General features: G+C 44.3%; 1 protein-coding gene across 4 annotated transcripts in view; it reads right to left on the bottom strand.

Moving 5' to 3' along the window:
* LOC136577273 (signal transducer and activator of transcription 1-alpha/beta-like) overlaps positions 1–26,578 on the bottom strand; it is a 102,353-nt gene that overhangs the window by 55,566 nt on the left and 20,209 nt on the right. For all 4 annotated transcript variants that reach the window (XM_066577123.1, XM_066577120.1, XM_066577122.1 and 1 more), the window contains exons 4-12: positions 19,061–19,159; positions 16,554–16,643; positions 14,237–14,315; positions 12,147–12,250; positions 11,067–11,218; positions 10,283–10,444; positions 9,228–9,320; positions 6,388–6,447; positions 3,941–3,970 (exon numbers count right to left, since the gene is read on the bottom strand). In XM_066577123.1, coding sequence (XP_066433220.1) covers positions 3,941–3,970; positions 6,388–6,447; positions 9,228–9,320; positions 10,283–10,444; positions 11,067–11,218; positions 12,147–12,250; positions 14,237–14,315; positions 16,554–16,643; positions 19,061–19,159 — 869 coding nt within the window. The remainder of the gene's footprint in view (positions 1–3,940; positions 3,971–6,387; positions 6,448–9,227; positions 9,321–10,282; positions 10,445–11,066; positions 11,219–12,146; positions 12,251–14,236; positions 14,316–16,553; positions 16,644–19,060; positions 19,160–26,578) is intronic.

Raw genomic sequence — 26,578 nt, 5'->3', positions numbered from 1 at the left:
GGCAGTTTTGATCTTATCTTTGCATATTTTGTTTTTTTCCCTGTATGATTTTAGCGCTTCTTCGCCGCCTTCTTGCTTTAGTAGTTTGAAAGCTTTCTTCTTTTCATTTATTGCCCCTCTTACCGTCTTGTCGAGCAACATTGGTTTCCTTTTAGTTGAGTTTCTTTTATTTTTAAAGGGAATGAACTGCTCACATGAGGTGAGTAGGATCCTTTTAAACTTTTCCCATTTGTCCTCTGTACCTTTATTTTTGAGGATGTTGTCCCAATTAATGTTACCGATAGTAATTCTAAGCTGATCAAATTTTGCTTTACTAAAGTTTAGTTTCTTTGTCGCTCCCTGATAAGGCTTCTTATTGAATGACAGCTGGAAGTTGATTATATTGTGGTCACTGTTCCCCAAGTGCCCCTCAACCTGCACCCCCTTTATACGTTCCGGTTTGTTAGTTAGTACTAGGTCCAGAATGGCCCTCCCTCTTGTTGGTTCCTGTACCAGTTGGTTCAGGTAATTGACTTTAATTACTCTCAAGAACTTATCACCCCTGTGAGATTTGCAGGTTTCGTTTTCCCATGTTATATCTGGATAATTAAAGTCCCCCATGATAATTACTTCGTTGCGGTTTGACACCTCTTCTATCTGCCTTAATAGTAAGTTATCAGTTTCTTCTGTTGCTTTTGGTGGACCCCTATCAGGATTTTGTTATTTTTTCCTCCCTGTATTTCTACCCACAGAGATTCCACCTGTTCTTCTCCTACCCCTATATCCTCCTGTAGCCTCGGATTCAAGTTCGAATTGACGTACAGACATACCCCTCCCCCTTTCTGGTTCCTTCGGTCCCTTCTGAAGAGATTGTACCCCTGCAAATTCGCCGCCCAATTGCACTTATCATCAAGCCATGTTTCCGTAATTCCGACTATATCATAATTTTCATCAGTCATTCTCGCTTCAAGCTCACCCACTTTACTGATCAGACTTCTTGCATTCGTGGTCATACAATTTATATCGTTTTCTTTGTTTTTTAAATTTGTTTTGTTGCTATTCGTACTAATGGCTGATCACTTCTAACTGTGCTAACCCCACCCCCTACTCGACCCCCATTCCCTTTGCTTGGACCCGGGTCGCTAGTTACACTGGCTACCCCACTATTTCTCTTTTTGCCCTCCCCCCCAGTCCCTAGTTTAAACAGTGAGAGTCCACACCTCCCAGATATCTGTAAAGGCGGGCACACTCGTCACCTCCTGTGTTGTTGCACCTGGCCGGGGTGGGGGGGGGTTGTGGTGCTTTCTTCATCAGGTGTAGTTCGGGTGTGTATTGCCTCGGGGCGGGCCTAGTATTATCAAGGATTGGGGTAAGGGAAGAAACGAGCGCTTTCTGAGAGAATCTCCAGCCAGTCCAGAGTAGAATCACCCTGCAGATTGAATTCTGCCTTTTTCCTAACCCTTCATGAATTGTAATGGGGACGCTATATGTGTGCTCAATCATCAGCCCGAGGATCTGTATGGTCTTTGCTTGGGGACTACGGCCTTTTATGGTTCTGGCTGTAGCCCCATAGCCTTTATGGCTTTGCCTATAGCATATTAACCTTTATAGTTTTGATGGGCCTATAGCCTTTGATGGTTCTGCTTATAGCATAATACGCCTTATAGGATTTATGGTTCCACCTATAGCCCGTTAGCCTTCATGGCTTTACTTATAGTCTTACGGTTCTGTCTGTAGCCTGATAGCCTTTATGGCTTTGTCTATAGCATAATAGCCTTTATAGCTTTACCAATAACCTTATGGCTTTGACTATAGCCTTTTATGGCTCTGCCTATAGCCTGTTAGCCTTTATGGCTTTTGTTTATAGCCTTGGGGCTTTGTCTACAGCCAGATAGCCTTTATGGCTCTGTCTGTAGCCTAACAACCTTTTATAGTTTTACCTTTAAGCTTATGGCCTATAGCTTTTATGACTTTGCCTATAACCTTTATGGCTTTGCCTATCACCTTTAAGGCTCTACTTATAGCATAACAGCCTTCATAGATTTACCTATAACCTTACGGTTGTGGCCTTGGCCTTCCGGACGGTTGTGGACTTGGCCTATAGCCTTGGTGGTTTTCGCCCCGAGGCCTTTGCCTTATGGCCTAAATATGGTTTACGACTTTACCTGCAACTTTTACGGCTTTTGTGGTTTTTGCTCTGTAGCCCGATATCTTTTATGACTTTACCCGTAGCTTTTATGGCTTTGCCTATACCCCTTTTAATTAGGGCCTCCGTGCCGCACATAGGCACGAATAGCAACTGTGCTTGGCTTTGGGCATTTGGTCTCTGGGCCTCCCCTATGCCTGTAGGCTTGTGGCTACTGAGCTTTGCCTATGGCTCTATGATCTGCCTTTGACCTATAGCCTTCAGGCTCTGCCTAGGACCTGTTTACTTAAATCCTCTGTGTTGGGCTGCTGGCCGGTGACCTTCAGTGGGATGGCAATAGCTGAAGCCTCTTCTTCCTCAGCACACATCTTCAGTAAGGTATCTATGGTAAAGAATACCATTGGAGATCTGAGATAAGACTGTTCTGATGATTGCATAAGTACAAAATGACAGATGGATGGAAGTTACAAGTTACCTCCGATGGGAATGTTATAGGAGCAGCTTTCTTCCTAAAGTTGCCCCCCCTATGTGGAGTCGTTGTAGGAGTCTTTTATACTTTGGGACATCTGCTTTTGATAAACTGTCCACACGGATCCTCCTAACTTTAAAATCAAGTACTTTAAGCTAGAATTTGTGCTCAGAGTCATCCCAAGTACAATATATTGGTGTAATATTGTGTAAATAGTAAGTTCCCTTTTGGGAATCATACTTCCTAAGGACAACATCAAAGCGCCTCCCATAGTCTAGTTGGCTTCGATAGAGAAACCAGTACAATGGGGGCAAGTAGGATCCTGGGGGCTAAAAAGCCGTTACATATTCTGTAATTTGGAACGTCTACTTTGTTGGCAGTTTTCATCATCAATAGGGAGCGCCGATACTTCAGGGCTACAAGTCAGTTTGGGAGTTTTCCTTGTACTTCATTGGTCAATTCTCCAATTAGTCATCAGTGTAATATATCTTCAGGCCATCCACCCTCCCGAGTTATTAATCTAGTCATATCTCTCACTGGTGCGGTCATTGGCGTAAGGGAAACACAAGATGACTTACCGGTAATCTGTTTTCCATGAGCCCATGACGGCACAGATTATTCACCCCCCCCCCCCCCCCCTGCTGCCGTATTTGAGTTAAATATAAACTGATAAACTTTATCAAATAAAGTTTAACAAGAAGGGATCGATCCCAATTAGTCCCTGGATCTTGCTACAGAACTGAGGAGGTGAAGGGTGCGCCGGCCTTTGAAGAGACCTGGGAGGTTCCATCTCCTGTCTGGATGGGCGGCTGTCTCTCACTGGTGCTGGCATGGGCTCATAGGAGACTGATTGCCGGTGAGTAATCTTGTGCATTCTGCATCCGCGTTACGGAATACACTGCAGAGCGGGGCGGGGATCGTTCTGGTCGCCCACCTCCATTCTCAGTAAGCAGGCCATCGTTCATAGATGACTGGCTGCCCGTTTACACAATCGTTTGCTTGTTACGCCTGTTGAAGCGGACTGTCCGTCGTCCAGCCTCTGGCAGCATTAACACTGACCGATCACTCAGACTCCCAGAGTCCAGTAAGAATCTGAATGATGATTATTCGGTATAACAGGGCCCAGTGATTAGGAGATGGGGGTGGGGGTGGGGGGTGGGGTCAGAGAGACGCCGCTCTCATGACCTCAAGCCGTTCTCTGTGGTTTTACAAAGTATGTTTATTTCAGAACCCCCCCAGCATTTAGGAATAAGACCCATATGACGGCCATTTACATCTCTGTCCCGACTCTTGCCGCCGGCGGGGCGGCAGAAGGGGCCTGTGAACGACGAGCAGACAGCACTTACCCTTTTACTGTATTTTTTTCACTGACGTCTCTAAAAATGAAGAAAACATACCGAATTAAAATATAAGCTGTAACAGGAAACGTAAAAGGTTTGATATTTTGTTCCAACTTTTGCGTTATTTCCAGCACTAAAATCCTTTAATTAGAAGCAAACTGCGTGAGGAGTCCAGCCTTGTGGGGGTTTATGAGCATAAGGCTATGCCAAAACTTACTGAGGGGCTCGCTAGCTGGAAACCCCAATCGCTGTGCGCAGTTCCGGCATTTCCGCGCAGATGTGAGGCGGCCTTCAGGAGGATCTCTGGCTCTCCTGCTTTAGTAGTTTGGTGCAATCCTCATTAACCCTTCAGTGAAACGGCTTATTTTGGTCCCAAGGACGCAGGGATTTTTTTAAATTTTCATTTCCACTTTTCCAGCCACATGAGGGCTTGTATTTGTGTGCCAAGCTGTGGGTTTTATTGGCATTATTTACCATTTTGGGTACATAGGGCTTTTTTCATCATCATTATTGTACTGCGTTTTTTGGGAAGTAAAACCAACAAAAAATAGAGCAAATATTTTGGGGGTTTTTAAAAAAGCACTTGGCACGTGGGCTAAAGGATTTAATTATACCAAGCAGGTAAAAAAAAAAAAAGAGGGGAACGCAAAGCATTTTTCTTTTTAATTTATACTTTTTTCATGTCCCTGTAGATAACCGAAACCTGCGATGCTATGAATGCTATAGTAACACATTGCATTACGTCTGTACAGTGCTTGGTCCTGTACCATGGCAGACCCGACCATCACTGACCGTTACCCATGGCAAATCACCGGCCCTGCATGATTAAATGGCAGAGGGCAGATGATGTCACAGGAGCAGCACCCTCCCTCTATGAAGACTTTTACACGAAACCATCAACGGCATCGCAGCATTTAAGGGGTTAACAGCAGGGATCACTACTCTTGCCAGTCTTGTTTTAGTGAGAGTCCCAAAGTATCAATCTGGCGCTACATACATATATTGCCAACGGAGTCTGAGTGCCCACTGCCCAGAAGTTTTGACCAGACTCCTACAGGGAGTTGACTAATTAGCGTAAAGTCCTTGCAGGCACAAAGCACTTCTGTTTTTTACAGTTTTGAATAATTTGGAAAAAGGTTTTTTTCTGCTCTAGAAGTTTTCAGATAAAACCAGGTACGGTCACGGTGGTGCTATATTCTGTCCCAACTTGGGGATGTCAGCAGATGGAGACCAACATCTCTGGGTTACAATTACTGGCACACGAACAAACTCCCTCTTAGACCCTGAACTGAAGTGTTATTGGGGCTCCTGCCAGCTTTACCACTTTCTGCAGCAGTTTACATGTACCGCTGCAACAAAACAGACTTTACAGAACAAGAGTAGAGCGTGTCCGTTGGCTGCTAGTAGACATGTCGCTCCTCCCCGTCAGCCACTGCAGCTACCCCCCAGCAACCTCAGATCCCACTCTTATCCTTATCCTGGTGTGTCCCAGCCGCAGCCACACAGGTCTGTGGCTTAGGGCTTCTTCCGACAACCGTATTCGTGTGCCTCTTTTGGGCACGTAAAATAAACACGAACAATGCGCAGAGAATAAAACCCATTGATGTCAATGAGTTCGTTCTCATTAACTTTTTAGAACCTGCTCTATCTTTCTGCCTCTTGCACAGCAAAGTCCCCCACAGAAGTCAATGGCAAGTGCGCAAAAAACCTACATGCTGCGCAATTCTGTGTAACACAGAACACGTCTGGACCTCATTAGGCTAAATGGCCTTTTAAATCAGGGCGAAGACTATTTTACACTCGCATGTAAACAGACCCTCTGTGTGCAAAACGTAGCGTACTACACGCCGATAAGTGCACAAATCAACTTTGTTCACGGCACAACGTTGTGCATACGGTGGTCTGTAGAAGCCCTTAGTCTATATCCCCAGCCAAGGAGCCGAGACTGAGAAGCGCCACGGCTGCGGTAACACTTGGCATTTTTGAAGCATTTCTGAACAGCAGAAAAAAAATACATGCGCATTTTTAAAAAAAACACGTGTTTTTTAAAAGCTTCAAGCCATTTTTATGCATTTTTGGCAGCAGTTCAGAAATGCAGCACAAACGCCAAGTGTGACTGCAGCCCCCCATAGCTGCCCGTGACTGGCAGTCAGCTGTAGCATCAACTGGCAGGCTGCCACACAGAGAACACCCCTTCTCTGCTGGACAGCTCTTTGAAATCTGGCCCCCCTAGTGGTGAGAACCTGCACTCCAGCGGCCGTTCTATAATCACATTCGCTTTATTTGGGAATACAGCAATATATTTTTTTTGGTGCTTCTTATTGTAATGAATAACAGAATAATCCTGTTATATATACACACAGTATATATATATATATATATATATATATATATATATATATATATATATATATAAAATAGCCACAATGTTGTAGTAACAAACACCTACTTACTTGTCAAACACGGCTTTCACCTTCAGCTGATAGTTGAGCTCCTGCAGTTTGACCAACAGTCTGTAAGACATGAATAGTCCGGGCACAAACAAGTCATCTAGTGGCCACAATGTGTTGGTGCGTCACTGACTACAAACCTCACTTTTTGGGGATTTTACTGCCCTTTTTTTTTTCTTCAGCTATCAAAATGATTTTTGCTGCGTTTTCCCCGTGACATAAAGGGCGATTTTAAAATATCGTTTTTTCCACTGACTGTTTGTTCGGTCTTTTAGTTTTATTGGGGGTAAAAAGATGAAATATATATATATCACTGAAAAGGCCTTAGAAAAATAAAAAAACTTTTATTTGAATTAAAGATAAAAAAACACTACCTCAACTCTGGGGTGGTTAAGCAAAAACAGACATACAACTTCAGACAAAGACACACATCAACTTTCATCTACTTGAAGGATGAATTGGGAATTGGCAATTATTCGGAAGATCAACGGGGTATGTGTGCCCCAAGATGTTGGAAAAGCTCAATATCTAGATTGTGACAATGGTGGTTTACTAACGCGGTATTACTATCCTCTATGCATCATAATACCTAAAGGAATGAGATCAGCGGATAAATAAGCTGACGTCCCATCAAGCTCCAGAATAATTATATGTTATCTAGATCATCTTCACATTTAGGTATTATGATGCATAGAGGATAGTAATACCGTGTTAGTAAACCACCATTGTCACAATCTAGATATTGAGCTTTTCCAACATCTTGGGGCACACATACCCTGTTGATCTTCCGAATAATTGCCAATTCCCAATTCATCCTTCAAGTAGATGAAAGTTGATGTGTGTCTTTGTGTTGAAGTTGTATGTCTGTTTTTCCTTAAAGGGGTTGTCTCGCGAAAGCAAGTGGGGTTCAGCACTTCTGTATGGCCATATTAATGCACTTTGTAATATACATCGTGCATTAAATATGAGCCATACAAAAGTTATTCACTTACCTTTCCTGCGCTGGCGTCCCCGTCTCCATGGCTCCGTCTAACTTCAGCGTCTAATCGCCCGATTAGACGCGCTTGCGCAGAAGGGTCTTCTGCCTTTGGCTCAGTTCGGCAGCAGCGGTGTTCTGGCTCCGCCCCCTTCTACACCAATCAGGAGGCTGGAATCGTCACACATGATGGGGTGGAGCTACGCGATGACGCGTAGAAGGGGGCGGAGCCAGAACGCCGCTGCTGCCGAACCAAGCCCAAGGCAGAAGACCCTTCTGCGCAAGCGCGTCTAATCGGGCGATTAGACGCTGAAGTTAGACGGAGCCATGGAGACGGGGACGCCAGCAACGGAACAGGTAAGTGAATAACTTCTGTATGGCTCATATTTAATGCACGATGTATATTACAAAGTGCATTAATATGGCCATACAGAAGTGCTTAACCCCACTTGGGGGGGGGACGTCCAGAGTTCGTGGAGGCATGGGGAGAGGGGTCGGGATGGCATTGTCCTGGGGGGTCCTGGCAGAAAGCTCTTACATTAAGGCCCAATGTACATGGGCGGATTTTATTTGCGGAATCGGCGCAGATTCGCTACCCATAGAAATGAATGGAGCTTCCGCGATTGAGTTCAGGTCCGCTGATTTGATTTTATTGTATTTATTTACTATCCACGTGGATTTAAAACCGAAGCATGCTCCATTTTCATCATGGATTTCGCGCGGATCTTGCTCCCTTGAAGTCTATGGGAGTGGCGGAACCGCAGCGAACCACAAATACATTTAAATGTATTTGCGGATCTGCTGCAGATTTGAAGTTTAGAAGTAATTAGGGAGGTGGGGAAAAGGCTTGGAAGGGGTTTGGTTTCTTTTCCCATTTTTTTTCCATTCAATTTCCGCTCAGAATCCGCAATTCAAATCCGCGTTCACCAGTGCGGAAAAATACAGAATCCGCGACCACAAGCTATTATTAAAAAATCATTTTTAACACAATCCGCAAGACACCCACTGCGGATCTGAAGCTTAGATCCGCAGTGGGTGCACCGAGTGCCGTGGACATTAGGCCTGATACATAAGGGAACATCTTCCTCCAGACTTCAGGAGCTCAGGGATAAGATTCCGCCACGCTGGTACAGAACCATGGAATGCTTACACAGCCCCTTGTGCTGGTGATGCTCTAGGGTCGGGGCAATGTGTTCCATATTTGGTGGGAATGCTCTCCAGTGGCGGCCCTTTGGTCGGACGTCATGGCGTTATCCAATGATATTTGTGGTCTATCTGTCGTTCTCACATTTGAGATGGCCTTGTTGTCCATATACCCGGGATCCATTGCCCGTGTAAAGAAGGGTCTGTTAAGGTTTTTTGTCCAGGCCGTCAGGCAAATTATTCACAGATTATGGAAATCCAGTTCACCCCCAACTAGAATCCAATGGGTAGAAGCGGTCAATACTCTTGTGCCGTATGAAGAGATGAGAGCAGAGGAGGAAACGGATATTGAGGGGTTCTACGCATTGTGGTAGCCTTGGTTAGACTTCAGGTCATCCCTTAAACTTGGGGAGTGGTTGTCTGTGGTTGGCCCACACCCTACCGCTCCCTCTCCACTGGTCTGGTGTCTACTCTCCACTCTAGTCTATCTCTGGACTATTCCCATCTCTTCTATTGTCCTGCAGGGGCGGTTCTTATAACAGCCATTCTCGAGGCTCCACCCCCTCCGCAGCCTTACCTTCTCCCTTCCCTTCCTCTTTCCCAAGTTATACAGTTTCCCCTTCTTTTGTAGGATTAGATGTTCGCCTGTTTAACTGAAAACAACTGATAGGGGAATCTCCTCGAAAAATCCCCATGATAACATTTAGAGACCCGTCTACAGTACCTTAATTTCACTGTGAATTGAACGCCGGTTTTCAGAACCAAGGGCCTTTGTGGGTGCGTTGGCATACAGGGCTGCCTTTCAACCACGAATGAGCTGTAGTGAGACACAACAATATATAGAAGTGGCATTGCATTTTGCAACAACTCTTCAACCTTGGATTAGGACATGGTTACAGAATGCAGTGTATAGAAGTGGATGCATGCCCACCTAAACTAGATAAAACAATGAAATTAGACAATCCATTTGTGTCAGTTAGGGTATGTCCACATGGCGGAATTAGATGTGGAATTTTCCATTGCGAATTCTCCCTCAAAAACTCAATCAGATTCCACAGCTTTTTTCCGCAGATCCACACAGAATTTGCCCCGTCAATTGGTAAAATGCACATGCGAAGGTTCAACACAGAAAGTCGTGTTTCCACATCAAGGAGTGACACGTCTCTTCTTCATGCGTAAACATGATTTTCTGCATCAAAATTCCACAAGCGGATTAAGCCAATTAACCGCACCAAAAACCACATCGGAAAGACACGCTTTTTTGAGGCGGAATTCATGTAGAAAATTCTGCGTTCCGTTCCGCTGTGTGAACAAACCTGATGACGGCCATTACAATGTATCTCTAGATTACATCTGCAGCTGCAATAAATGGAACCATCAAACAAAAGCCTAAAAAGATACAAGCAAAATAGCTTAAAAAGGAAAAAAAATAACAAACAACCCTCCGTTCTGTTCGATTTACATTATTTTGCACCTCAGTCATTTTTTTCTGTTAACAGGATGGAACCCAAGTGGAACGGAGGTGAAATGAGGCGCAGCGAGAACAAACAGACCCACTGAGATCGGTGGGGATTTTACAGGTTATGTTTTATCCATTTTTCTGCTCTTAAGATGAAACAGACAAATGGGAAACTGAACGCCGGTGTGAAGGTATCCTTACTGTGTCCATCCTTTATTAACAGATGACAGATCTACATGTGCGGTTTGGTCTGTTATGTTTAAAGCTTCAGTAATTCCATCTCCATACAATCAGTTTATACTAGCAGAGTAAACCGTTACCTTTGTATCAGCTGCTTAAACAAGTTCTGCGTGCGTTCTTGGAAGGTTTGCTTGTTTTCAGCGATGGGATCTTCACCATCACATGTAAGTTTCTGCTCCAACTCCTCCAGTTTCTTCAGTTGCTGGCGAACTTGTTGCAGGCTTTTAGCAATAGAGGTGAACCTGCAAGACCACAAAATACAAGATTAGAGGATCTATAAAGGGTTGGCTGGGTGATAGGCAAATTTATTTTAAATGGCTCCAAATCAGTTAGAACCATAAAAGCAGGGGGACTTACCGGTCCTCACCCCCCGGTGATGCAGCACTGTGGTCCAACCAGTCTTTAGGCCTCATGATCACGGCACGTGCGGATTCCGTGCAGGTAATCTGCCACAGAACCCAGCCCTGCCCGTGGCCAGTGAGCCCTGCTTACCTGCATTCCCCAGCAGTGGCGTCCATGCGGATCTCTCCACTTCCGGGTTCGCTGGACCGTGCATGGTCCTTACGGCTCGCCGTTGGACATAATCAGTAGAGTTTTTAATTTTTTAAATCTACTGCTTGCCCGCGAATCCGTGGCACGTCTGCAGTGTCAGCTGTGGGTGTGTCTCTGATTGACTTCAATGGACAGCATGCACCCGCTCAGCTGATCGGTCAAGGTCCCGAGCAACGGACCACAGTCGATCAACTATTGATGACATATCTTAATGATCCCTGGAAAACCCCCTTAACCCGCTACCAGTCACATTAAAATTGGGGATAGCAGCTGAATAGTTAATGTTGCAGGGTCTGGGGTCGGGTGACTTACCAGCTCTGGAGTTGGTCGAGGCAGGTGTTTGGAGGACCTCCGATGCAGGCTATTTGTTGTCCTCGCTTCCACTCCACCAGTTCTTCGTTAATAAGGGAGCTCTGGGTATGACTTGTGATATTAAGGAGTTCTCCGATTTTATGAACAATTTCCTAAACAAACGGAGAAAAAAATAAGGTGTATAAGTTTTCCTCTTGTTGGATTTAGACCCAATTCTGGTGCTGCTTTGCACTTTATCTGTATACGTTCTCTTCCTCAGTGCTATCGTAGTTCGCATGAACCTACCTGACATTCATACAGAAGGCCTGACATTCAGTCGGCCATTTACCAGCTTAGTTTCTATTTAGTAATTGTTTCAACATATAAAAAATGATGCCAAGTAAATCTGCTGGCAAACCGTGCAATACCGCCCATCGGATCAGGGACAGCAATTACTGCGGGCATGAAAAGGTTACCTGCAGAAAAAAATGTAAAGGGGCCCCTCTGGTGATCTTTTAAAATTCATTCACCATATAGGCATCTATATCTATCTATCTATCTATAAGCTACTGTTACCTCGGTTAGTTATTCCTCTCTGTCTGAAACTCCCGGCCTCTTTCTTCTCAGATGGTCATGTGATCTCATTCTGAACAGCTAGGATCTACTTGGGATTAGGATATCTGAAACTAGTCAATTCTCAGTCTATACACTATTTTAGCTATAAACAGCCATAGCGGGAGCTTTGAAGAAGCAAGAAGCCTGTGATCACTACTGGAAGGGGGACTGCAAGTATATGGCAGCTCAGCGAACTGCTAGCATGATCGCTGAGTGTGGTTATTGGCTGCAGCAGCTTGTTTGTAGACCGCTCAGGCTGACTGCAGCCTATAAAGACAACACCAGCAGAGGATGAGCGGGGAACGGAGAGACGTATCAGTTGCTTTGCCATTTTACATTATGGGGGACCCGGTGAACGGCCTTTGCGTAACTCTGACAACCCCTTTTAAGGGGTTTTTCCTGTGTGACGTAAAATCAATAGAGACAAAAAATTAATGCGAAAGGTAGTTTCAAGAATACACAACTCAATAGTATTACAGCACGCACCTTCCTCTTAATACCTATGGCAAGGTAGATGTTCTGTAGCACCAGTCTCTCCTGCTTCAGCTCATTTTGGGCGAGACGTTCATTTTGTGTATTATGTTCATTTTCTAAAAAGATAAAACAATGCAAACTTAAGGGCAAATAAGGAGAAGTGACCAGAAAGTCTGGAGAGGAGAGCTGTGAACTGCTGGTGGCTGCTCATGTGTTCGGCTCCCAAGCTGGAGGGGTTGGAGATGTGTTGCTGTTCATGGAGACGCTCCACAATCCGGTGAGGCCATCATCACTGTTGGGCGTGATAAGGGAAACTGTGCAACATGAACGTATCAGGTGTAACACCCCGAGTGTAGAGCTCATACCGGGCAGGGGCACGCTTCTTGTAAGCGGGTAGTACAAACGTTCCACCGCCCCTTATTGGTAGCAAGTGGTTTAATTTTTGGTGGCACCTGCTGATTTTATTATTCAGCTATACCCCCAAGAGAGCTGCTATCTGTATTTCTGTCTTTCTCCACCCGGATCAGGCAGAGCGACAGCTCTATCGCTATGTACAAACAGGGAGAGAGCGTCACGCTACAAGATTCAACGACTCAGTGCGCCCCTCCGGGTCAAACCTCAAAGTATGCTTATTGTTTCAGAATAAGATGCGGCTACAATGTACACACCTGTCCCGGGTTCATACTGAACATGGTTCTGGCATCATGAACCTGGTGACAGATTCCGGTGCTGCAAGTTAGTGAGGTCAAGCGGTCGAGTAGGTGGGACAGACCATCTCCACTAATTCCTTGTTCTCCCGCAAATTCCACCCGTCTCGCTGCCTCTGATATGGATGATGTACAAGGTGTCATCCATGGTGCACTGCCTAGATCATCTGCACATGCGCTGGTTGCGGACTGCTTGGCGTATGTACGCAACTTGGCAGCACAGTGTGAACGAGGTCTACTACGCCTTCCATATAAGAGGAGGCGAGAGCAGCGGACTTTGCAGCAGAACAAGGAGCTGGCGGCGACGGTCGCAGTTTATTTCATGCTTTTATCTACACTAATGCAGAGCACTGTGTATCAGACACGACTAAAGGTCCATGTGCACGGGACGACTGTCGGGCAAATGATGCCTGACTCTCGACCCCGTGTGTCCGCGCTAGCAGAGCAGTCGCTCTGACAGAGTGGCCAGCAGGGTGCGGGGCAGTGCAGGAGATTTCTCTCCTCTCGCTCCCCTGCCTGTCTCCATTGAGATAACAGCGGCCGTTCACTACTGAACGGATGATGTTTACACTGAACAATCAGCTGATCGTCCATCGTTTGTGCTGCATAAATGAAGGATGATCAGCTGATGGCTCAGTGTAAACAGCGGCCGTTCAGTAGTCAACAGCCGCTGTGTTATGTGAATGGAGAGGGGCGGGGGAGCGAGAGGAGAGAACTCTCCTGCGCTGCCCCGCCGCCCTGCTGGCCGCTCCCTGTTGCGAGCCAGCACCAGTTGCTCCCGTGAGACAGCACGGGAGCGCAGACACACAGGGACGAGTGTCGGGCATAGTTTGCCTGACAGTCGTCCCGTGCACATGGACCTTAACACCAATTTAGGGACCATAAAACTTTCACGTCCTTTATCAGTGGACTAATTAAGTATTTACTCCTCTGAGTATCCTGTTCTGGTATTGTTCTAAGTGCAAATTCATCGCACCATGTCTGTGCCTTTTCATATAAATTATATAGATAGATAGATATAAATATATATCTTCAGATCTATTCCATTAAGTCCGAAGAAGAACCACCCCAGGTAGGTTGGAAAGTTCGCAATAACATCATGTATTTTTGTTAGCCATTAAAGGGTACCATATCTACAAGATGACTTGGTTTCTCTTACTAAGAACAGTCCCATCAGACAGTACTGTCATCATTGTAGCGCTGGTCTTGCCTTACATTAGTAATAACTGACGGCCGACTCCCTTTAATGCTACAGTGTTTGCTGTACTGAATTTCAGCCCCCATGATGTGTTAACACTGTGCAAACCACATATATATACACATCAGTAGAACATCCTGTCTTGTGTTAGTGCATCAGAGTCACTCCTTCATGGTCACTTAAACCTTATAGATTACCTCTGCTTTGTACTGTTTTCGATTTAAAATCATGTTCATCTTGTAAGTCTTCCAGGTTCTTCACGTCTTGTTCTACCTCCTACGAAAAAGTGCAGTTTACAATGACCTTACTAATGGAACAGAGGAAATACAGCCGCAGATGGTTTTCTAACTAGGAGATCCAACAACAGAGCAAACTGCAAAAATGTATACCAGCTGACCGCTCTGAGAACACAGCAGGAGTATGCAGAAGACAGCGTTCCAGCTGTCTTCTGCATACCCCGCTCAGAGTGCTCAGCTGTATGCCAGCTGAGTGCTCTGTGAACTCAGCCAGAGCATGAAGAAGACAGCAGTCCAGTTGTGTTATGCATTCCCCACTCGGAACACTCAGCTGTATACCAGCTGAGCGCTCTAAGAACACAGCCAGAGTATGCAGAAGACAGTGCTCCACTTGTGTTCTGTATACCCCGCTCGAAGTGCTCAGCTCTATACCAGCTAAGTGCTCTGTGAAGACAACAGCTGTATGCAGAAGACAGCGGTCCCTCTTGTCTTCTGCATACAGCGTGAGCCTTCATTTACACACTTATGCAAAGTGAACACTCAAAACTGTCACTCAGACTGCCGTTTGAGCTAATTTGTAGGGATGATCTTGCCGTGTAAATGCGCACAGCGATTATTGCTCAAAGAAGCAAATTTTGAGCGATAATTGTTGAGTCTTAAGGGATTATGCAGGGACAAAAAAATATGTCAAACCAGCTTAGAGCAAAAGCAAAACATAAAAAAACAGATATACCTACCTCACCTGACCTTAAAAAGGGGCTGCCTCATGCCGGGTTTTACCCATCATGCACCCCGGCCAGATCAGAAGTGAATGGTAGTGGGTGGCCATGCCCGTACACCACACCACGGCTCTATTCACGTCTGCGTTCCTAAGGGCACTTAAGTGCTCCTACAAGACAGCACTACGGGCGTCCATATTTACCTTTATACTAATACAAAAAGATATACAAGGACAGGTACAATCACCTCTTTCCAAAAGAATGCAGGCCGGCAGATTACCATATGGAGGAGCATTGCACAAGTGTCAGTGGTGCTCACCTCTAATTGCATGTGGAGCCATTAATAGATTGTAAAGCTGCATGGTGCACTACACGTATCACCCCTTGTTTGCCTTATCTATGCGCAGGTGTAATACTAAGCAGCTCCCCAATATGTGGTCGGTGTGTGAGTGGTAGGTCATCAGTATCTTGCATTAGTGCAGTGCTCCTACATATAGCAATCTGCCGGTCTGCATCCTGCTAGGTAGTGGTGTTTCTACCTGCCCTTGCATGTCTTTGTATTAGTATATACATAAATATGGCCGCTGGCAGGGATATTTGAGTTCATTTTTCCCTTTTACAGCAATACGCTTCTATAACATACTGCAATACTTCAATATTGCGGTATATTGTGATTTTAATATTCACATATTAAGCCCTGCCACAAGTCATTGCTCTTCTCCTCTTCGGCTGACCATTTACATGCCATGGTCAGCACTGACAGCACATGCAAGGTGTCAGCTGTGATCAGAAATCACTCCAATCGTGGCTGTATGCGGTTGGTGCCAGCTGTTTCAAACAGCCGACACCCTCCGGTTATACAGCGGGCTTGGCTCCTGAACAGCTTCATACCCAATCTGAACCTCTATGACATACATATACGGAAATGAGGACAAATATGATAAAATAGTTTGATGATCTGAAACATTAATCTGACAAATATGAAAAAATATATAAGACATTGTGAAGGGGACCTACCGATATTCTCAGCACTGGATATGCTTTCACATTTTATTACACCTATTTTTACTTTTTCTTAGTCCATCAGGAGACTTGAACATAGTACTAGTGCTGTTCATTATTGCCACCCTGCGACAAAGGAGGGCCCCTAACGGCTTAGATGCCATGGTCAGCATTGACATCTGCATCATAGTGGTTACACGGCCATGAAAGGAGCCAGCTCCAATCCCCACAGCTGCGGGAGGGTGTCCGCTCCACCAAATAATGATGTAGATGGACATGATTGGTCAGTAATGGTTTAATCCCCGATTGCCTACATTACATGAAGATATCACACATGCATTCTTGGCAGTAAATGGGTTAAAAAGACAATTCTACCAGCATCATATTTACAGATAAAGGATACAGAGAAATCAGTTTCTTAACAGCAACATCTTGCAGCTCTTGCTGATGATTGGGGCTCAGCTCATGCCACAAGTTACATACCGATTACATTATAATCACCAGCAGAAAACTGTGCAGAATTACCAACATTACAAGGTAAAGAGTAACCAACTTACGAGGGCTCGATTCTTCACATCCGTCACTTTCTTGTCCAGTTCCCTGTGCTTGTCCATTATAACAGTAGACTGGGTGCTGCCCACCTGGCTCTGCAGAGATAAAAGGAGTTCTGTCACCGGTCTCTGCCCGCTCCGCACCGTGTAACTAATCATCCGCCACACGCAGCACCCGGGAGGTCCTGGAAACTAGGCAAACTGGAGAGGGGGACCGAGCGCCGTCGCAGGGAGGGGCTGTCCAGAGTTCTTACAACATGGACAACGCCTTAGATGACCAGGCCAACGTTGAGAAACCTGGAATCTCTCACGTTAACAGAGAACAAAGGGCCATTCAGATGGGACGATTATCGCTCAAAGTACGCTCAGGCAAACGAAAATGGGGGATAAAAAATAAATGTACTCTTTGTTCACTTTTTGTTATTGCTGACCTTAAGCCAGCATAAACACAGAAGAAAATAAATTAAAAAAAACAAAAAAAAAAACGCTGGATCGCAGGCTTTTCGCGGCGTGTAAATGCTCCCCTCTTAGTGCTTCACACAGAATGTTGAGGCGCTGAACATGAAGCCCACGGTAGTCAGCGAGGATCTGCCCGTCTACAGGCTCTGCAGGATGTCACCCACTCGTACAGTCGCTTAGACGGGCAGATTGTCCCAGAACTCTGTAAAGGTTTCACACATTCCAGTAATTCTGACATTGGTTTTTTTGTCCCGTTGAGGACTCTTTGCCATGAGTGTATATGGGTCCACCGTTTTCACGGCCGGCTGATATACGCTGTGATCTGATGCATTGGATCACATGGCTGTATTCCTGAGACGTAAAAGCGCTCGGCCGGCCAATCTAGCGCCGGGTGTTTTTACGTCAGACCCAATAGATCTATCTGGAACTATCTTTTGGGCGGCCGCTGCATGGGCTCCTACGTTTCATTTGTACGCCCGTTCACCAGTTTTATCTCCCAATGTAGCGTATATCGGCCGTCCGTGAAAACGGCGGCCAATATACGCTTGTGGGAAAGAAGCCTTAGGTGGTAAAAGAAGACAGGCTCGGTGCATCCCACATTGGACAGCACACTGATGCTGGCCCATGTGCCGTCCGACTAACGCAGCACAGGATGCAGGCTTACATGCATCAGCCAGTTCCATTTTTCATGATATAGATAGAAATAGGACAAGTGATGACTTTTATCACACGGACCAATGGTCAGAGGAGGACGATGTTCTCCCATTGAGTTCAATGGAGCCGGCAATACAGCCGGTCCATTGAAAGCAATCGGCTGCCGGCAATCGCTGTATTAATTTTCAGGGAAGGGTTTCAAATATAAGCCCTTCCCTGAAAAGCATCCAAAAAAGTGTGAAAAATAAAAAAAATATATATACTTACCTTTTTGCAGCAGCTGGGGCTCAACTGCGTCCAGCCAGCTCTTCTCCTGAATTGCTTTCAGTAGTATTCAGCAGGCGGGGATTTAAAAACCCCACCTGCTGAATGGGCTGCCTCTGATTGGCTGAGCGCTGTGACCAATCAGAGGCAGCACTCACTCACGCATTCATGAATTCATAAAATTAAAAAAAATTTGCAAAAAAACACCCGTATGACTGAGCCCTCAGAGTGATTGTGCATTTTGTAGCCGGGCACAGTTTATAGTGGCCCATGACACTCCTGTCTGAGTAAGCAGTCCGCAGCGGGTGCGTTCGCCAGCAACATTACAAACTGAAAGGCTGTCGGATTTGATTCCTGACCTTTTTTAGTGGTCAGCCTCAGCCTGAATGTTCGTTACATTGTACGTCTTTTGAATATCATTGTTTTGCTACACAAAACTTGCGATTCTGGTGCACACATCAAAATTGCAACTTTTTAATCTTCTTATGCCAAACCTCACCTCCTTTATTTATTTATTTTTTTAACATGGTATGTGATTTCGTCTGGGGTTTCCATCACAGCTGCAGAAAACAGCGTCCTGACAGAACCCTTGTCACAGTTACTGATGATGGTTAGAGGCAGTCATAATAGAGATCACAGCTCATCCTCCTGACTGTAAACTTATGGTCTATAGCTTATTTAGGTGAATATAGATGGTAGTAATAACTAAACTTCTGCCCAGCAGGCAGAATGCTACAACCTCAGCTAATGCTGTGCTGATGCATCATGGGATAGATGTAAAAAAATCTCACTCTCAACACGGTGCTGATAAGCATCAGACAGGGGGCTGCATTGCATAGAAGTGACTGCAATATACAGAGGAGACCTCCATAAATTGACAGGCAATTGGGTGAGGGGGGCAGGGGTAAAAAAAAAGTGTGTTTTCAACAGAGTGACTCTTTAAGTATAATAAGAATATCTACAATTAAAGAAAAATGAAAACAGATTAGTAAAAGTAGAAAATATTTCATTCTGTGGATGTATTCAGTAGAACAACTTATGTGATGTATTCCCTGTAAGCCCACTGCTGGCTTCAAAAAGTGCATTAAAGTAACCTGATGAAGACCCGTGCGGTGGATGTCGGACAGTCAATGTACCTTTGCATATGAACGGGCATTGTCCAAGATCTTACTTTCTTCTCTTAAGCAGCTGTAGATGATCATGGCCATTTGTATGGGATCCTCCTGGAATATATCCTGCCAGATGAAAGATGGAGGCAATTAATTATAAAACAAGAACTGCGATAAGTGACGGACTAGGAGAAAGTCAGTATAAACATAATCATAGACGACACGGACTCTCAGAGTTCTGATATAAGCACGGTCCTTGAATGTCAATAAACTAACTCCAATTAAATAAGAGATGAGGAAAAGGGAAGAAAACCAGTTGTGTAAATCAAGTTTTTACGCAGAACACATTTTTGGTTGCGCATTTAATGTTTATATTAACCCATTCAAGCCAGAGATTTTTTTTTTTAACTGTTTTTTTCATCCTCGCCTTCCAAGAGCCATGACTTAAATTTTTCCGTTGACATGGCCGCATGAAGACTTGTGTTTTGGAGAACAGGTTACAGCTTTTAACAGTACCATTTAGCATACCATGAAATGTACAGAAAAGTTTTGAAAAATGTGTAAGTAGGGAGAAATTTTTAAAAAACTATGTAATTGCATCTTGGTCATTTTTATTTTTTTGGGAGCTGGAATACAAAAATGATAATAATTTTAAAAAATTCTAGCATTCCATCTTTTTCTTTATGGCCTTCACCGTGCGGGATAAATATTGTGATATTTTATTAGTCTGGATTTTTATGTACACGGAGATACAAATATGTGGGGTTTTTAATTGTTTATAGATTTTTTTAATTGGAAAAAGAGGGGAAAAAAGTTTTTTTTTAACTTTTAAATATTTTTTTTACTGTTAAAAAAAATAATTAAAAAAAAACCTTATATATATATATATATATATATATATATATATATATATATATATATATATATATTGTCTTCACAGCCTTTTTTAAGTCCACAGGGGACTTGAACTTGCAATCATTTGATCACTTGTACCATATACTGTAATACTTCAGTATTGCAGTATATAGTGTTTTTGATATATATCCATACATGGCAGCCCTAGGAGTCTCCAGTAGGCTCTAGGCTGCTCTAGGCTCCCTGATCACGTTTCGGGGGCTGACAATTTTGTATCTTTTTTTTTCTCAGACATTAAATGTAGCATCAGCTGTTCTATTGGGGAAATAAAAAAATGCAGGCTATCTATAAGCAGAGAGGTGGTGAGGGAACACTTAGCTAATAAATTCAAGTCTCCAGGTCCAGAAAATTTACCTTCTAGGATACTGAAGGAAGCAGAAAAGAATGTGGTAAGTGGGTAGCACAAGGCCCTGTCCAAGGCCCAGTGTTTACAAATGATCTAGATGAGGGAATTGAGGAGAAATGGATGACACTTTCCAATGACACAAAGCTAGGAGGGATAGCTAACTAACACTAGAGAGAAAGAGGATTAAAAAAGAACTAGAAAAGCTTGCACAGTGGGCGGGGAATAACAGAATGGTATTTAACAAGGAGAAATGCAAAGTCCTACATCTGGGCAAGAAAAATGAAGAAAGCACATACAGAATAGGAGGAATTGGGCTAAGCAGCAGCACATGTGAAAAAGACTTGGGTATACTAATAGATCATAGACTGAACATGAGTCAACAATGTGATGCAGCAGCCCAAAAGGCAAACACAATTCTGGGATGTATTAAGAGAAGCATAGAGTCTAGATCATGTGAGGTCATTATCCCACTTTACTCTTCCTTAGTCAGACCTCATCTGGAATACTGTGTCCAGTTCTGGGCACCCCACTTTAAAAAAGACATGGACTAAGTGGAGCAGGTTCAGAGAAGAGTTACCAAAATGGTGAGCGGTCTGCAAATCATGTTCTATGAGGAACGGTTAAAGGATCTGGGAATGTTTAGCTTGCAGAACAGAAGGCTAAGAGAAGACTTAATAGCGGTCTACAAACATCTAAAGGGCTGTCACAGTGCAGAGGGATCAGCCCTATTCTCATCTGCACAAGGAAAGACTAGAAGCAATGGGATTAAACTGAAAGAGAGGAGACACAGATTAGATATTAGACAGTGAGGGGGATCAATGAGTGGAACAGGTTACCACAGGAGGTGGTGAGTTCTCCTTCAATGGAAGTGTTCAAACAAAGGCTGGACAAATATCTGTATGGGATGATTTAGTGAATCCTGCACTGAGCAGGGGGTTGTACTCGATGACCCTGGAGGTCCCTTTCAACTCCACCAGTCTATGATTCTATCACTTACAGGAGTACAATGAAAGGTAGTGCCGCTATATTGCAAAGTTTGAAGCAAAACGCACTGGATCACACCGCTGACAAGCGATGATGGGGGCATCACATGATGTTTTTGCTTTGGATCTGCCCATTTACGAACTACGGCTGTTCACCGAGGTCTCCAGTGGCTCCCAGGGAAGTTAATATTTTTACGTACATTTTTGAGGAAAAATACGTAATTGCTTCACCGTTTAACCCCTTAAGGACCAGGCTGTTTTGTACCTTAAGGACCCGGCACTTTTTAGGGATTCTACCCATGTGGTGGTTTTACTGCCCTATTTTGTTTCCTTTAGCTATCAAAATTGTTTTTGCAGTGTTTTTGTTTCTGTGACATATAGGGCGATTTTTAAAATATCTTTTTTACTGCCTTTCTTTTTCCGTTTTTTTTTTTGTTTTATTGTGGGTAAAAAGCTAAAAAGACTTATTTTTAACATTTCAAGTTTTTTTTTTTTAATTAGTATATTTACACTAAAATAAATTATGGGAAGGAGTTTCTCATTTTGTTTCGGACGTTTTGATATATAATATGTATGGTTTTGGTTTACAGGGTGCATACGGCGACGGTTTGGGGTTATTTTCTTTATATATCTTTATCTTTGTATATTGTATATATTGTTGTTTTATTCTGTAATTTTGTTTTACCTATGTATGTAATTGTGTTTTTTACTATCTATGTCCCCCATAATGTCATGTAAGACCTCTGAGGGACATCCACATTTTTTTTTATTTCTGTATTTGACACTTTCCCACTGTAGCTGGGGCGTCCATAGGAGCTGCGTCTATAGGAGCCCCAGTTACAGGGGAAAACCACCCCTGCAGCGACATTAGTCACTGGCAGAGCCAGCCAGAGTCTAGTATGACCCTCCAGCTCTGCTGTAGCAGGGAACCCCGGCGGTCACACAACTCCCGGAGTGAAAGTTAGACTTTACTTTCACTTTCTAGTATACAGTGCTCATTGAGCGCTGTGTACTCAGGGAAGCAGAAGGCAGAAAGGGTTAAATACCCCTTCTGCCTTCTCCTCTGGGTTATCAGCTGTCACTAACAGCTGACAACCTGTTCCTGCCTCTGATTGATTGCAGAGGGCAGGAGGCTTAAAGCGCCGCCGTAATTTTACATACGGCTAAGCTTTAAGCCCAGGACCAGGCGCTGTAAATGTACAGTGCCTGGTCCTTAATGGGTTAAAGAATACATGAATATTTGGTTACACCATGTGGGTGATGTATTTATGTGTTGGCAGAGGTTGTGCAGTGTCCCAGTAGTTACCATGCATTGATCAGATGTTGCTGCGCATCGCATGCAGACAGATTACAGGATCTGGATGTGGAACGGTTTACAAATAATAAAACTCAAATAGGTACAACTCTGCGCCCCAAGGAGACCGATCACAATGTGTTATGGTCTGACAGTTCCCACGCACCCCGATTAGCTGGGGGTCCCTTAAGGATCATATATAGGAGCCAGGCACATCTGTAAGGAGGGGGAGGAATATTGTAAGTGGATGAAAACGACAGTGAAGAAACTTGTTAGTTGGGGGCTATCCTGAAGAAACGGTGGTAAGCACTGAATGAGAGGTCAGAGGTCAAAACCAGAGATTAAAGGACAAGAAGGAGAGGATGGTGTGAGGCCGTTAATTACCTAAACACAAGGTTGTTAATTAACAATACTGCAGAGAACTTACAGAGGACTTCCATCTCATCCAAATAAAGGGGCTTAGTGTTCAAAGGCTTTTTACCATCAGGTGGATTAATCAACGGCTTGTACTTTATCATTATTATTAGCAGTAGTATCATTATTCATATTCAACATACACCCCTCATTTTATAATTCTGCCACCCCATTATTAAATAATTAACCTCTTGTGTTTTCTTTATTTATCCAGGTGAGGCTTTATTCCCACGAGTGCATATCGGCCACCATTTTTACGGCCGGACAATATACGCTGTAAAATCTCATGAACGGGCGCAAAAATCTAATGTTTGTGCACCCGTTCAGACGGCACGGGCCCTGACGCAAATAGACCAAGGCTGCCATGCCGCTGGGCCTTCCCCTTCCCTCCCCCTCGCTGGATCACCTTCTCTCTCCTCCCTATCGGCTGATTGCAATGGGAGGGGGCAGAGCTAAGCACCACCCCATCCCGCCCCCTTCCATTGCAGGGACACTTCTAAACTCCCTCTCACCTCCCCCCTCCAGCCACTGTCATTGGCTCCCATAGGAGCCCATGCAGCGGCCACCGTATTCCGGCACAAAAGAGAGTTCCAGGACTATCTTTTGGACCCGACATAAAAACATCTGGTGCTATATTGGCTGGCTGGGTGCTTTTACGTCACAGGAATACGGCCATGTGATCAGATGCATTGGAATTCAATGCATTAGATCACAGCGTATATCGGCCAACTGTGATAACGGACGGCTAAAATATGCTCGTGGGAAAGAGGCCTGAGCCATATAATTGTAAGCATACCTGTTTATTTCACATATTACACTGAACTTTCATCAGAAACACCTAGAATCGAGTGGCATGCCAGTTACAAAATTATTTTGTGTAGATAGATAGATAGATAGATAGATAGATAGAGAGAGGTTTTTTTGACCCTTCTATGTATTGTCTACTTACGTCGATTCTCCCCTGCCCACAAGTGGAAATCAGATGCGATTTTCCGCTTGTGGGAAAAAAAATAAAAATAAATCGCAGCATAATCTAATTTGTGCAAAAAACCACATGGGCTGCTTCTATTGCAGTCAAGGGAAACCGTCTGTCCCGCGATACTTCCGCTGTGAGCACAGCGGAAGTATTGTGGGAAATCGCGTCACGCACTGCGCATGCGCACCGGCTCGCCGGCAAAGACCCTCGCCACGGGTGCGGAGAGGTGAGTATAGGGTCTCTGGGGGGCGTTGGGTCTGAATCCGCTGTGATATTTCACAGTTGGAATGCGACCCGGCCGCGGGCATGAAGCCGTATTCTTTCCAGCAAATTCATGTTTTTAGATTTAACAGTGCCCTACATCATTTTCGTTCTGGGCAATGTAAAATTATTGACCTGCCAACAATTCCCGGTCGCTGTAGCACATGACTGTGCGCTCCAGTAAGACAGATTGGTGTCAACCTTTTTGGCGACAGCGCACACAGAAGTGGGAGAAGACCACATGCCAGTCCAGGACCGTCCTCCTTCCAGATACATTATATTTTTACACACAGTTTGGTAAATTCACCTATCTCCACCCACAGATGATGCCGTCCTGCATACGCTCCTCCACACACCACAGCCGGCCACGGAGAGGCATGCACCCTGTCGGTGTCGTGGGGGTAAAACTAACACATCTTGGTAATTTTTCTAATAATTTATGTCATAACTGCAGACTTTTTCTTTAACTCCATGTCTCCAAGCCGTGCTTCATGCCGATCTTTAGAGTAACTTTATTCTGAAACTTTTCACATACCCCTGCAGTGCTGTGCCTGTCCCAAGTTCCTGCTCTCTGGGGTTCGGACAGCATGAACTTGGTGAGAGGATCCTTTAAATTATTATTTTTTTAAACACCAAAACAAACACAAGCCTCCATAACACAATTCTCTACCCTGTCCCAATCCCGGATAAGGTCTGTAGTCACATTAGAATATTAATGTATGCAGCTCCTTAGTTACTCCTTCTCCTGCATCTTGTGTGTCTCCTGGGGTGTAGACTCGTCTCCATCTCTTACATGTACATAGATAATACAACTTGCTATGGCGCGAACAGACAGCAAACATGTATCCAAATAGAGAAGATTCAGACCTTTTATATTTAGAACTTGTGTCGCGGTCATAATTATTCATATGAGCGAGGCTTCGCCTCCATGTCCGTTCATCTGATGCAGGACCACTCGTTTTTCCCAAGGGATCTTAATGATTAGACTACTGATCTATTGATGAGCAGATTCAACGATACTCCGCCACTTTAACCAGGTGCTATAGTATTTGTGGCCTGTAATCTGGGTAGTAATCTGTTGACTTGGTTTCTGAATTCTCCCAATGTGGGGGGGGGGTCTCATCTAGCCAGTGTCGTGCTATTAGTTTCCCTGTGATATGAGCCCTGCCACTATAATCTGCTTTTGCTCCTCCACCGGCAGATCACTTACATATCCCAGGGCACGTACCAGTGGCGAAGAGTCCTAGTTGACCCATACACACTAAAGTCTTTTGACTATTGAAAACCTAGAGGTATTAGTCGTGTCTCACAAATACTGTCGGGATAATAATGAAGATACAAACTAACCATGCAGAGTTCTATAGATCTCGACAATTGAGGCAGGCCGAGCAGACAATTGGTCTCCACAGATATGAAGATAACTAATTGTGCGCTGTGCTGATATTAGAGGCGCTTCGTCTTCATCAACTGGGAAACTATTGCTGTTATATACTCATCTTCAGGGGAACCTGAACTCCCAAAACCCAAATACATGAAAAGTATAAGTGGGAGGCAGATTGTGGACCTATGGAAGATTTCAATGGGTTAAAATATTACAGATGACCCCCGAATTCTCTCTGCGTGTATTTCATAGGTTCTTCACAAATATATTTTCTGCATAGGGTGTAACCTCTGCCTTCCTACACGAAATAGGGATAGGGGATAACCCTTATGTATGCTCTGCCAGGGCCAGGTTGTAGGACTGATACACATGAGTGGTGATGTCCAAAATATTGGACTGAGGTGTACTCTCTAAATATTAATGTTATATAGTTACAGTAACCAGGGGGAACTGCAAATAGAAGTGTATTGCGTACAGCCCTCAAGCTCCATAATGTTGTGTTATATATACCATATAATAGCTATATTATTACTATATCTTTTCATATGTTTCTCCCATCAGCCTATGCAAACACGTGTGTGTATAGTATATTATGAAGACAGATATTGGTATGTCTTCCTTCTTAGTGAATAGCTACTCCTACATATCCTTTCTTGGCTTACATAGCGGGTTCTGGACCCCTCCCTTCAGAGAGGAGCTATTACAACAATGAATATAGAATAAGCCTATTCTCCCTCTTAAGTTTCATTTCTTAGGAATCATGTGTTATAGTAGCAGCATACACCTTAAAGGGGTTGTCCCGCGCCGAAACGGGGTTTTTTTTTTTTTTAACCCCCCCCCCCCCCCCGTTCGGCGCGAGACAACCCCGATGCAGGGGTTAAAAAAACAAACCGGAGAGTGCTTACCTGAATCCCGGCGGTCCGGCGTCTTCATACTCACCTGCTGAAGATGGCCGCCGGGGTCTGCTCCCTCCGT

Source organism: Eleutherodactylus coqui, chromosome 8 (assembly GCF_035609145.1).
Source record: "Eleutherodactylus coqui strain aEleCoq1 chromosome 8, aEleCoq1.hap1, whole genome shotgun sequence".
In the NCBI taxonomy this organism is placed as follows: domain Eukaryota; kingdom Metazoa; phylum Chordata; class Amphibia; order Anura; family Eleutherodactylidae; genus Eleutherodactylus; species Eleutherodactylus coqui.
This window is presented reverse-complemented; position numbering and strand designations above follow the sequence as displayed.